General features: G+C 40.5%; 1 protein-coding gene across 1 annotated transcript in view; it reads right to left on the reverse strand.

Moving 5' to 3' along the window:
* The window catches only part of mkxa (mohawk homeobox a), a 51,815-nt gene that overhangs the window by 15,660 nt on the left and 22,683 nt on the right, over nt 1-13,472 (reverse strand). The window contains exon 5 of the mRNA XM_067999107.1: nt 6,453-6,782. Within this exon, the coding sequence (XP_067855208.1) occupies nt 6,453-6,782 (330 nt within the window). The remainder of the gene's footprint in view (nt 1-6,452; nt 6,783-13,472) is intronic.

Consider the following 13,472-nt stretch of genomic DNA (forward strand, 5'->3'; position numbering starts at 1 on the left):
GTTGGCTGTTCTTAGCTGGGCAAAGGTAGACACACTCCAGTTGTCCTCAGTGCCCCTGAGGGGAGGGGAAAATCAGCCACGCTTTAGAGTCATAGAGCACGGATAGAGGCCCTTCGGCCTCCTATCTAGCTGGAAATGTACATGCATGGATGTTGAGTGAGGAAAAGACCAGGTTTGAAAGTAGTGCCCCACATGGTCCAATGGCCTGCCAACACTGTCTAGACTCACAAATGAAGAATAGCTACTTGCATGAGCAAGAGGTCAATGCCTGCAGACGAGGAGAAGGAAACAGGAAAAAACAGAGGAAAAAAAGAACAGGATACCTGATAAATTTTAAAAGAATGGGTTGCGAGGATGATTACCTCGAACCAGCTTGCAGAACATAGATCAGTCCCACAGGGGCATAGCCAATCCTCAGCAAGCATATTCATTTTCAGTTTTGAGAATGTGGACTGGCCACACAAGATCTGTTAGGAATCTAGTGTAGCAGTAATGAGATAGAGACCTTGTGGATGGCAGAAGAACATTAGGCAGTACAAAACACCCTTCAAATATCTTGTCAAGCTTGTGTAACTCCAAACTATACAATGAGTGAGTCAATTTTTCAGATGTGTTGAATGACTGGTAGAATTATATACAGATAGTAATGGGCAGTCATAATGTGGATGGAAGGCAATGCAGGTGTTTACTGGCACTCGGAATATCATATCCACATGCATCCATTCCTCTATTTGGTAGGGGACCGTGGAAAGAAAATGCATCCTTTTCAGAAGATCTAACAAAACTAGAAATGTAAAATGAGACTTAAGAGGATTAGGCTGTAGAACAGCCATGCCTGGACAATAGATATGTAAAGGACAGGATGCCACTGGTGGCCCCCTGGGACAATACATGACAACTGTGAAAATCAACAGCTGGGTTTGACACTTTCAACTCTAGGAAAAATTCATCCTCTGAATCCAAGTCAAATGCATCAGGCTGGTGATAGGTCCAACCATAAAAGTGCATCATCCATATCATCCATCTGGAGACCCATTGCAATAGTCTGCCAGGCACTGCCTGAAAGGGTGGTAGAGGCAGAAACCCTCAACTCATTTAAAAAGTACCTGGATGTGCACCTGAAGTGCCGTGACCTACTAGGCTATGGACCAAGTGCTGGAAAGTGGGATTACTTTGGGTGGCTTATTATCGGCTGGCGTGGACACGATGGGCCGAATGGCCTCCTTCTGTACTGTAAATTTTCTATGATTCTATGATTCTTCAAGTGTTTTACTATAATAAAAGCAAGGCAAAAGCAGTTCTTTTTTACACATTCACTGAGGCAACCTTAAAAAGACAGCATCAAGAAAGGCACAGCATACCCCAAGTATATAACTGAGGGCAAACTGGCTTTAGGAATAAAAGCACCTATTCTTGCCAATATCATCTTTACACCTTACTGGTGCAGCAATTCCACTCATTCTCTCCTGCTGAGATGTGCACCACCTCCAGATTAAACCCAAATTTGAATTTAACATTATGCAGACACCACGGATTGTGAGCGAATGTACCTAAGGTCTACGACATTTGATGAAAGTTAACAGCAATTTTACCCATGCAAATTATTATGCAATACAGTGTATCGATCATGTTGTTTTCTGAAATTCAATTGTACATAATCACTCAATAACCATAATAATTATGTCTTAACTTTTAACCATTAGTAAAGATGTCAAACAGTGTGCATCATGACTGCAAATGCTTCCTGTGACATCTGCTACTGGCAAATTGCAAACAAAATAAAACTCACCTCACAAAAACTGTACATTTTATACAAAAAACATATTCATGGGAGCAATTTGAAGGTGGTAATCTCACCAGGTTGAGATAAGAAAGAGCTTGCGTTTATATAGCACCTCTCACGACCTCAGGATGCCCCAAATCGATTTACAGCCAATGAAATACTTTTGAAATGTAGTCACTGTTATAATGTAAGAAACAGGTAGCCAATTTGCACTCGGAAAGATTGCACAAAAAGCAATGAGATAATGACCAGATAATCTTTTTTAGTGACGCTGGTTGAGAGATAAATATTGGCCAGGACACCAGTAAGAACTCATTTGCTCTTCTTCGAAATAGTACCATGGGATTTTTTACATCCAACTAAGAGGACAAACGGGCCTCAGTTCAACATCTCATCCAAAAGACAGCAGCCCTGCCTCAGTAAACAGTCAGCCTAGATTTTGTGCTTAAGTCCCAGGAGTGAGGACTTGAACCCACAACCTTCAGACTAACAAAGGTGAGCATGCTACCACTGAGCCACAGCTGACTCCTTTGAAATTACTGTAAACCTCTCAAGCTTCACCCTTGTGGTTCACAGGTGTCTCTGAACTCCTAAATGAGAGTGTAATCTTTAAATCATGCTCAGGTATCCATTAATCTTTACTTAAATAACAGAAGATAGATTTCCATTGTTTTGGTCTTTTTTACCAGTATTTTTCTGCCAAAAGGGGATTAATATAATTATAAATATTTTCCAGTTTTTAGGTCGTAAATATAATTAATTGGCCCAAAGAGTTTAAATGAACTCAATCACAGTGGCCGGACTGCCTGAATGCAGTATGTTCAGACACAATTAAAGAGCCCAGTCCTAGTTGAGGATCTGAGCTTTGGGCGATGTTCCAATACCTGACAAGGGATCAGCTAATCTCCAATGGAGCACAGTGCTGCTGTTGGACTCAGACAGTAATTTTTGACAGTTGCAGATGTCCAGAAAAACAAGCTATTAGAAGGCTATTAGAAAATGTAATCAAATAGTAATAATATCCTGGGTGTACTGCCAAATCTCTGCCTGCATATCTCCAATTACTTAAGGGCAATAGGTATCCACTATTATTTAAATATATACATGGGAATTTATCATTGTATCAATACATTGGGGGTAGTTTTGACTTTTGACGATAGTGTAAAACATTCACCTGCCCGTTAAACACCTCTCCCGATTTTCGTTTTATTAACTTCAATGGATACGAAAATCATGAGAGGTGTTTATTTAACAGGCAGCTGAGACGATATCATACGTTTTACACTATCACCAAAAGTCAAAATTACCCCCATTGTGTTACACTGTAGAATAGGGTAGATTCACACTTGCGATTCCCATACTGAGTTTGCAATCTCAGCTGATTTGTCTGGGAGAAGCACAGACTGGTTCTAAACAGGGCGGCAAGAGAATCTAAGCCACTGCCTTGCAGCCCCTGCCTTACAAAGTAACATTGGAATAAACCTCAGAAATGGAATGGCATGTCCCCACAAGGGTGAGAAACTAAAGATGGAGAAATAGATATTTGAGATTAATAAATATCGGTGGAATTTGCTACCATTTGGATTAATGTGGATTTTGACAGCAAGGATTGAATACATTTTGGATAGTGACTAGAAAAGTAGAAGTTCTTAACAATAATGCACTGAAAAACTGTATAAAAATAAAGTCAAAAAGAGCTTCCCAATGGATTCCTATGTAAATGAACTGTCTGGTGTGGAACTGAGCCATACAAATCGGGGCAGTCCGAAGTATGGGTCATCGGTCTGTGTAGACTTAGCTGATCTCAGCCAGGGCACTGCAGTGGGTTCTGGTGCCCCTGGGCTGGGGTGTGGGGGAATAAATCAGCCAAGGTTCTTGCAGCTGGTTGCAATTCAGTGACCTGTACTAGGAAGTGCATGCGTGTGTTCGTTGGGCGGGGACAGGATTGGGTTTGGCTATGATGTCCGCGATGATGGGATAGTCAACTATCAGTCAATAGATTAGATTCCCACATGAAGACTGGTCATCTGGACGAGATACCAGAGGGCAGCTAGCGCCCCTGGAACCATAACTCAGCAAGATTCATGAGCTGAAAATCGGAAAATATAAAGGGGGGAAATTCCACACTCCCAGCAAGGAGCTGCGCCAGAGTGGAGTGCGAGCTAATGTTGTAATCCTATCTCCAACTCCCATTCCCTTCAAATACACCTCCCCACTGGGAGCACGGGTTCAGTGAATTCATCATGCTAAATTTTAAAACAGTTCAAATTTAATCTGGTGAAATGATTTGGTAGAATTATAGAATACTCTGTAAAATTATAAATTTTACAATAAATAATATAATATGCAATGCTGCAAGGATAAATCAGTCACAACTGCCCAATGGGTGATATCAGTTCAATATCTGTCCACTGTATTCCGCAGTCATAGTTCATTTAGGAAATGTTATTATTTCATTCATCATTAAATAGGGAGAAAACTGGAAACCAGTGTTGTCTGCTCTGTTGGATACTGTGTTCATAGTATAAGTTACGCATGTTATGGCCCAAGTTCAAATATTTGTTTCTGTCAAAATTCTGCATCAGTTAAATATAATTTATTATAGTTTTCGGTGTTTGAAAAAAGACTTGCATTGAGTATTTAATTGCTTAAATGTATAATGCGGGCTTCTTGTATAGAGGTTTAATGAATGATAATTTAAAAAAATGTATTTACAATGCTATTTAAGGGCATTCATTACATCCAGTCTTATAAATCAAGCCTGCTCACAGTCAACAGTAACAGCAATACTGTGCCGAGCATTTTATGGAGGCTTCAACCACTCACATATTTCAGCTAGAAATAAATAATTTTCCAGCTACTGTATTAATTTAACTATAAACAGATTTTGGTGTTATTTTAAGGAAATGTTACGCTGTAATTTGCCTTAATATTCTACAGCTATGATGAATGCAAGTATTCGAAAAAATAGCATAAGTACCCTGGAAACATAAATAATGTCTGGCTGGGTTCATGAATTAAAACATTTATCTGCCCAATACTCCTGTTCTGTTTAAAGGGAACTCATACATTTCCTGTGGGCAGGAACTTCCTGTTTCAAGTGCTTCCTCCATAGTTTTTTAGACTATCATTCTTGACTATTTGAATACATTTTTACTCCAGACTAATTAAACATTGACCAGAAAACTCACCAAAAAATGTCAGCTTTTACTTTTGGCTCATTTCTAAGAATGTCTATAATATTCTTATTTTCAAAACAAATACTGCAGAAGACTGTCTGGAGCAATGTTAATAAAATTTCTATAATCCTGCAGAAAAACAGTTTTTTTCATGGCTGTGTCCCCAGCTAAGAAAGTGCCTGCAACAGGAAATTTCTGTTCACTATTATATCACCAGAACTGACAAAGTAGCCAACATGGCCTATTCTTCAAAAGAAAAAGATCTGTGTGAAATTCTTGGGTCTGTGACAGCACTGCAGAAGCACATACAAATAAAACGTGACTGTGGCATCACATAGGCTCTCAGTTAGCCTATGATTGCATTCATCCTTGTGTTTCCATTTGACACTTTTGAGTACATTCTTTCATGTTAAAATATATTTTAAAATAATAATTGGAGATCAAACAAAGACACACACAAAAACAGAATATCTCCCCCCCACCACCACAATTTTCTCCCTTGATCTCCCTTCATTCCCCTCCAGAGGTGCTCACTCTTGTTGGGGTACATTTCCATGGGTGTAAGTAATACCTTATCTAAGTGGCCACTGTCCATGTGTGAACCTGGATACGAAGCATTGACAATCCTGTGCTCACCTGAGGTTCATACATGCCCGTGTTCAAGAAGGCGGCTCACCACCACCTTCTCAAGGGCAATTAGGGATGGGCAATAAATACTGGCCTCGCCAGCGACGCCCATATCCCATGAATGAATAAAAAAAACTTTCCAGCAGGTGTCAGTGGATAGCAACCAGGAGCTGGAAAACTGGCTGATTTTCAGCCTCTCCTTAATTTTTTTTAACATTAAATAAAGAATAGAAGGAAAGCATAGGGAGCATTTACTTTGTTCCATTCATGAAGATTCTAAACCGGACAGCCTTTGCTTAAAGGCTGCAATTAAGTCTAATAGTAGCCTGAGTCTGGATTGGAAGTTTCACTGGACAAGCATTCTCCATATGTTTAATGCTTTAATATTCAACAGTTAAAAAGACATTTTGAATTGTTAGATTGGGAACATTGCACAAAGTTATCAAGAATTATCAGAGATTCAGTGAACTCCTGTGCATCTGTGAAAATTTGAATTCAGTTTAAAATTCTAGAAATAAAAAACTGGTATCAGTAAAAGTGACCATGAAGCTATTGGATTGTCGTTAAAACTCAACTGGTTTACTAATGTCTTTTATGGAAGGAAGCCTGCCATCTTTACCCAGCACGGCCTATACGTGACTCCAGTCCCACATCAACATGGTTGACTCTTAGCTGAAGTGGCCTAGCAAGCCACTCATTGTATCAAACTGCTAGAACGAATCAGACTGCTCAGTTCAAGAAGGCCCACCACCACCTTCTCAGGGCAACTAGGGATGGGCAATAAATGCCGGCTTTGCCAATGACCACATCCCGAGAATGAATAATATTTTAAAAAATCAATATTTATAGTGCAGAACCCTTACCAGTACGATACACAAAGTTCCCATCTGTTTCAGATGATGATGGTGACGCTAGTTCTTCTTCATATTCATTGGAGCTGAAGGATCCTGAATGGTTTCTTTTTCTGTCAGTAGCCTTCATAGCTGCATTTGATGCCATGACATGCCTTAAGGAGTCATTCAGATAGCGATGTAACAAGCTACTCTTGTATTTTGGCGGTGACACATAATCCTCATTGATTATGGTGCCTGCCCTTCCCACTGCCTTCAGAATGGGACTCTCCTTTTTAATAACAGCCTGAATCGGTTTGTTGAATTCTCCATCTGCAGGATTCCTTGGTGGATGTTCCACATCTATGATTTATAGGATAAAGTGTAAAGAAAACAATTTTAAAGATCCTGTTGCTGGGTATACGAGAGAAATAAAATGCATTTTCCTATTCATTGGAACAGGTGGTTCATCCTAATTTGCATACATGTGGTTGGCATGATGTAATGGACCACCACAACAATGTACACCCTCTACACAGAAGGGGTGGTGTAACTCAAGAGTCAGATCAATCACCTGATTCCCACCCATATTAAAGCCAAGAGGTATGAAACCATCTGAAGGAGGTAGTCTCACACCTATTGGAGATCATACTGGTGCAGGATAATCGCAGTCCAGGATGAAGTCAAGTTGGTTGTTTTTCATGTTGGGAGAGTGCTCGCCCTGCCCCTGGCCCTTTTCTAACATTTAAATTTCATAAAGAGCGCCATAACAAACAGCCAGCGGTATAATAACACCCAGACATACTTGCTTCATTCAGGTGTAGAAGGTAATTATGTGCATGGGCCAATCGAAGTGCGTGGAACAGCTCAAGTTCACAGCGCAATGGCTTAAGTATTTTTAAATCAAAAATTTTTAATCTAAGCTTTATAAATACAGTAACAGACTGATATCATGCAAAAAGCAGATGTCTATTAATTTAGAGAGGTTTATGTATATTTCTTCCATATGACAACACATTTCTTGCAGTCTTCCTTTATCTATTATGCTTTTGAAGGGCATTAAAATTTAGAAGGCTCCATTCTAACAGATCACTTTAATCCTTACAGGATTCTATCCCAATAAATTTCATATTTAATCTCACAGTAGCTCTATCCTAGGACACTTAGATATAATCCTTATTGCAATCTGCCACAATGTTTTATTTCTAAACTAAAACATAAACATTTTTTATGGAAACTTTCACTTTCAGATCTATCATTTGACCCATGCGTATAATTCTGGTGTGGATATTCTTTGGGTTTCAGGAGTAACACACCTGGAAGATTTTTTTGATCCCCAAATTTGTTAGGTCATTCTCATAAATTTGTATTATGTACAAAAAATATTATCACATAATCTCCAGCCACAGTTGTGGGAGTAGTCATCGGGCCCCCTAACAGTAGTTATAGTGTTGGACAGAGTATAAATCAGGAAATTAGAGGAGCATGTAACAAGGGCAATGCAATAATCGTGGGGGACTTTAATCTTCACATAGACTGGGCAAATCAAATTGGCAAAAGTAGTCTGGAGGACAAGTTCATGGAATGCATCCGAGACAGTTCCCTAGAACAATATGCCGAGAAACCAACTAGGGAACAGGCTATTTTTGATCTAGTATTGTGTAATGAGACAGGGTTAATTAGTAATCTCATAGTAAGGGGTCCTCTGGGGCAGAGTGATCATAATATGATAAAATTTCATATTAAGTTTGAGAGTGATGTAGTTAAATTCGAAACTAGGGTCTTAAGTTCAAACAAAGCCAATTACATAGGTATGAGGGGCCAGTTGGCTAAGGTAGATTGGGAAATTAGATAAAAAGATATGTTGGTAGATTAGCAATGGTGAATATTCAAAGAAATAATTCATAATTCTCAACGAATATACATTCCCTTGAGGAATAAAAACTCCACGGGAAAAGTGATCCAACCATGGCTAACTAAAGAAGTTAAGGATAGTACAAGATGTTTATAATGTTGCCAAAAAGAGTAGTAAGCCTGAGGATTGGGAGGGTTTTAGAAATCAGCAAAGGATGACCAAGAAATTGATAAAGAGAAAATTGAATATGAGAGTAAACTGGCAAGAAATATAAAGACAGATTGTAAGAGCCTCTACAAGTATGTAAAAAGGAAGAGAGTAGTGAAAGTAAACGTGTGTCCCTTAGAGGCAGAGACAGGAGAAATTATAATGGGAAATAAGAAAATGCCAGAGACGTTGAACAAATATTTTGTATCTGTCTTCACAGTAGAAGACACAAAAAAATACGAGAAATAGTGGGGCACCACGGGTCTAATGAGAGTGAGGAACTTAAAGTAATTAAGATTAGTAAAGAAAAAGTACTAGAGAAATTAATGGGACTAAATGCCGACAAATCCCCTTGACCTGATGGCCTACATCCTAGGGGTTTAAAAGAGGTAACTGCAGAGATAGTGGATGTATTGGTTTCGATCTTCCAGAATGCCCTAGATTCTAGAACGATCCCCATGTTTTGGAAGGCAGCAAATGAAACCCTGCTATTCAAGAAAGGAGGGAGAGAGAAAACAGGGAACAATAGGCCAGTTAGCCTGACATCAGCAGTAGGGAAAATGCTAGAATCTATTATTAAGAACATAGTAACAGGCCTCTTAGATATGATTAGGCAGAGTCAATGAGGTATTGTGAAAGGATGGGTGTAACTAGCAGGATAGATAAGGGGGAACCAGTGGATGTAGTATGTTTGGATTTTCAAAAGGCATTCGATAAGGTGCCACACAAAAAGTTGTTACACAAGATTAGGGTTCATGAGATTGGAGGTCATATTAGCCAGTATGTAGCAAGCCCAACAAGAGAGGGGGCAGTTCTGGACTTAAATTTAGGGAACAAATCTGGGCAGGTGGTAGGGGTATTAGTCGGAGAGCATTTTGATGGTAGTGATCATAATTCAGTTAGATTTAGTGTAGTTATGGAAAAGAACAAAGATAGAACAGGAATAAAAGTTCTCAATTTGGGAAAGGCCAATTTTACTAAACTGAGATGTGATTTAGCAAAAGTGGACTGGAAACAGCTACTTGAAGATAAATCAGTGTCAGACAGTGGGAGGCTTTCAAGAAGGAGATAGTGAAGGTTCAGAGCAAATATGTTCCCACAAAGAAAAAGGGTGCGACTCACAAATCTACAGCCACCTGGATGTCAAGGAGCATACAGGGTAGGATATGGCAAAAAAAGGGAAGCTTATGTCAGGTACTGAGAGCTCAATACTGCAGAAAGCCTAGGGCAGCATGGAAAATGCAAGTGTGAAATTAAAAAGGAAATTAGGAAAGCAAAGAGAGGGCATGAAAAAATATTGGCAAGTAAAACCACGGAAAACCCAAAGATGTTTTATAAATACATAAAGAACAAGAGGATAACTAAGGAAAGAGTAAGGCCTATTAGTGACTAAAGAAGTAACCTGCATGTGGAGACGGAAGACATGAGTATGGCTCTTAATGAATACTTTGCGCCTATCTTCACAAAAGAGGACATAGATTTAAAGTGATTGGCAAAAGAACCAAAGGTGACATGAGGAAAAACTTTTTTACACAGCGAGTGGTTAGGATCTGGAATGCACCGCCAGAGGGGGTGGTGGAGGCAGATTCAATCATGGCCTTCAAAAGGGAACTGAATAAGTAATTGAAAGGAAAACATTGTAGGGCCACGGGGGTAGGGTGGGGGAGTGGGACTTGCTTGTTTGCTCTTGCATAAAGCTGGCATGGACTCGATGGGCCGAATGGCCTCCTTCCGTGCTGTAACCTTTCTATGATTCTAAGAGAGGGACGATGCAGACATTGTAGTTAAGGAGGAGGAGTGTGAAATATTGGATGGGATAAACTTAGCGAGAGAGGAAGTATTAAGGGGTTTAGCATCTTTGAAAATAGATAAATCACCAGGCCTGGATGAAGTGTATCCCAGGCTCTTAAATGAAGCAAGGGAGGAAATAGCGGAGGCTTTGACCATCATTTTCCAATCCTCCATAGTTACAGGCGTGGTGCCAGAGGACTGGAAGACTGCTAACATTGTACTGTTGTTTAAAAAGACAGAAAGGGATAAACCGAGCAATTACAGGCCAGTTAGCCTAACCTCAGTGGTGGGCAAATTATTGGAAAAAATTTTGAGGGACAGTATTAATCGTCATTTAGAAAGGCACAGATTAATTAAGGTCAGTCTGCAGGTATTTGTTAAGGGAAGGTTGTGTTTGACTAAGTTGATTGAATTTTTTTGGGGAGGCAACTAAGAAGGTCGATGAGGGTTGTGCATTTGATGTAGTTTACATGGATTTTAGCAGGGCTTTTGATAAGGTCCCACATGGCAAACTGGTCAGAAAAGTAAAAACCCATGGGATCCAAGGGAAAGTGGCTAGTTGGATCCAGAATTGGCTCAGTGGCAGGAAGCAAAGGGTAATGGTTGACAGGTGTTTTTGTGACTGGAAGGTTGTTTCCAGTGGGGTTCAGCAGGGCTCAGTACTAGGTCCCTTGCTTTTTGTGATATATATCAATGATTTAGACTTAAATGTAGGGGGCATGATTAAGAAGTTTGCAGCTGATACAAAAGTTGGCCATGTGGTTGATAGTGAGGAGGAAAGCTGTAGACTGCAGGAAGATATCAATGGACTGGTCAGGTGGGCAGAAAAATGGCAAATGGAATTCAATCCGGAGAAGTGTGAGGTAATGCATTGGGGAGGGCAAACAAGGCAAGGGAATACCAAATAAATGGTAGGAATCTGAGAAGTGTAGAGGAATAGAGGGACCTTGGAGTTCATGTCCATAGATCCCTGAAGGTAGCAGGACAGATAGATAAGGTGGTTAAGAAGGCATACGGGATATTTTCCTATAGTAGCCGAGGCATAGAATATAAGAACAGGGAGGTTATGCTGGAACTGTATAAAACACTAGTTAGGCCACAGCTTGAGTACTGCATACAGTTCTGGTCACCAAATTACAGGAAAGATGTGATTGCACTAGAAAGGGTACAGAGGAGATTTACAAGGATGTTACCAGGACTGGAGAATTTTAGCTATTAGGAAAGATTGAATAGGCTGTTGTTGTTTTCTTTGGAACAGAGGAGGGTGAGGGGAGATTTTAATTGAGGTGTATAAAATTATGAGGGGCCTAGATAGAGTGGATAGGAAGGACCTTAGCAGAGAAGTCAAAAACCAGGGGGCGTTGATTTAAAGTAGCTGATAGAAGGATTAGAGGGGAGTTGAGGAGAATTTTTTTGACCCAGAGGGTGGTGGGGGTCTGGAACTCACTGCCTGAAAGGATGGTAGAGGCAGAAACTCTCATCCACTTAAAAAGTACTTGGATATCCACTTGAAGCGCCCAACTTACAGGGCCACGGACCAAGAGCTGGAAAGTGGGATTAGGCTGGATGGCTCTTTTTCGGCCGGCACAGACAGGATGGGCCGTAAATTTCTATGATTCTATGAAAAATTAGCATGAATTGGGGATTGGTTAACGGACAAAAAACAGAGAGTAGGAATAAATGGGTTATTTTCGGGTTGGCAGGTTGTAACAAACGGGGTGGCGTAAGGATCAGTGCTTGGGCCTCAGCTGTTACAACATATATCAGTGAATTAGATGAGGGGACCGAGTGTAATGTATCCAATTTTACTGATGATACAAAGCTAGGTGGGAAAGTAAGCTGTGAGGAGGACGTAATGAGACTGCAAAGGGATACAGACAGGTTAAGTGATTAGGCAAAATGATGGCAGATGGAGTAATGTGAAATTAACCACTTTGGTAGGAAGAATAGAAAAGCAGAATATTTTTTAAAACGTGAGAGACTAAGAAATGTAGGTACTCAGGGGGATTTGGGTGTCCTTGTACATAATCACAGAAAGTTAACATGCAGGTACAGCAACAATTAGGAAGGCAAATGGTATCTTAGCCTTTCTTGCAAGGGGGCTGGAATATAAGAGTAAGGAACTCTTGCTGCAATTATACAGGGCTCTGGTGAGACCACACCTGAAGAACTGTGTACAGTTTTGGTCTCCTTACCTAAGGAAGTATATACTTGCCTTAAAGGGGGTGCAACGAAGGTTCACCAGATTGATTCCTGGAATGAGAAGGTTCTTCTATGAGGGGAGATCGAGTAGAATAGGCCTATACTCTCTGGAGTTTAAAAGAATGAGAGGTGATCTCATTGAAATATAAAAAAATCTTAGAGGGCTAGAAAGAGTAAATGCTGAGAGGCTGTCTCCTCTGGCTGGAGAGTCTAGAACTAGGGGTCATAGTCTCAGGATAAGAGGTCGGCCATTTGGGACCAAGATGAGGAAAAATGTCTTCACTCAGAGGGTTGTGAATCTTTGGAATTCTCTACCCAAGAGGGCTGTGGATGTCCAGTCGCTGAGTGTATTCAAGACTGAGATCGATAGATTTTTGGACACTAAGGGAATCAAGGGATATGGGGATAGGGCAGGAAAGTGGAGTTGAGGCAGAAGATCAGCCACTATCTTATTGAATGGCGGATCAGGTTAGAGGGGCCACGCAGCCTAATCCTGCTCTTATTTCTTATGTTATTATGCTCTTATGAATACAATCAAAACATAGAATCAAAGCAAGGTTACAGCATGGAAGGAGGCCATTCGGCCCATCGAGTTTTTGCCAGTTCTATGCAAGCGCAATCCAGCTAGTCCCACTCCCCCGCCCTTTCCCCGTAGCCCTGCAAATTTTTTCCTTTCAAGTACATATCCAGTTCCCTTTTGAAGGCCATGATTGAATCTGCCTCCACCACCACCTCGGGCAGATCCCAACCATTCACTGCGATACAAAGATTTTCCTCATGTCACCTTTGGTTCTTTTGCCATTCACCTTGAATCTATGTCCTCTGGTTCTTGACTGTTCCGCCAATGGGAACAGTTTTTCTCTATCTATTCTGTCTAGACCCTTCATGATTTTAAATACCTCTATTAAATCTCCCTTCAACCTTCTCTATTCCAAGGAGAACAATCCCAGCTTCTCCAGTCTATCCACGTAACTAAAGTCCCTCATCCCTGGAATCAT

This window comes from Heptranchias perlo, chromosome 2 (assembly GCF_035084215.1).
Source record: "Heptranchias perlo isolate sHepPer1 chromosome 2, sHepPer1.hap1, whole genome shotgun sequence".
Lineage (NCBI taxonomy): Eukaryota > Metazoa > Chordata > Chondrichthyes > Hexanchiformes > Hexanchidae > Heptranchias > Heptranchias perlo.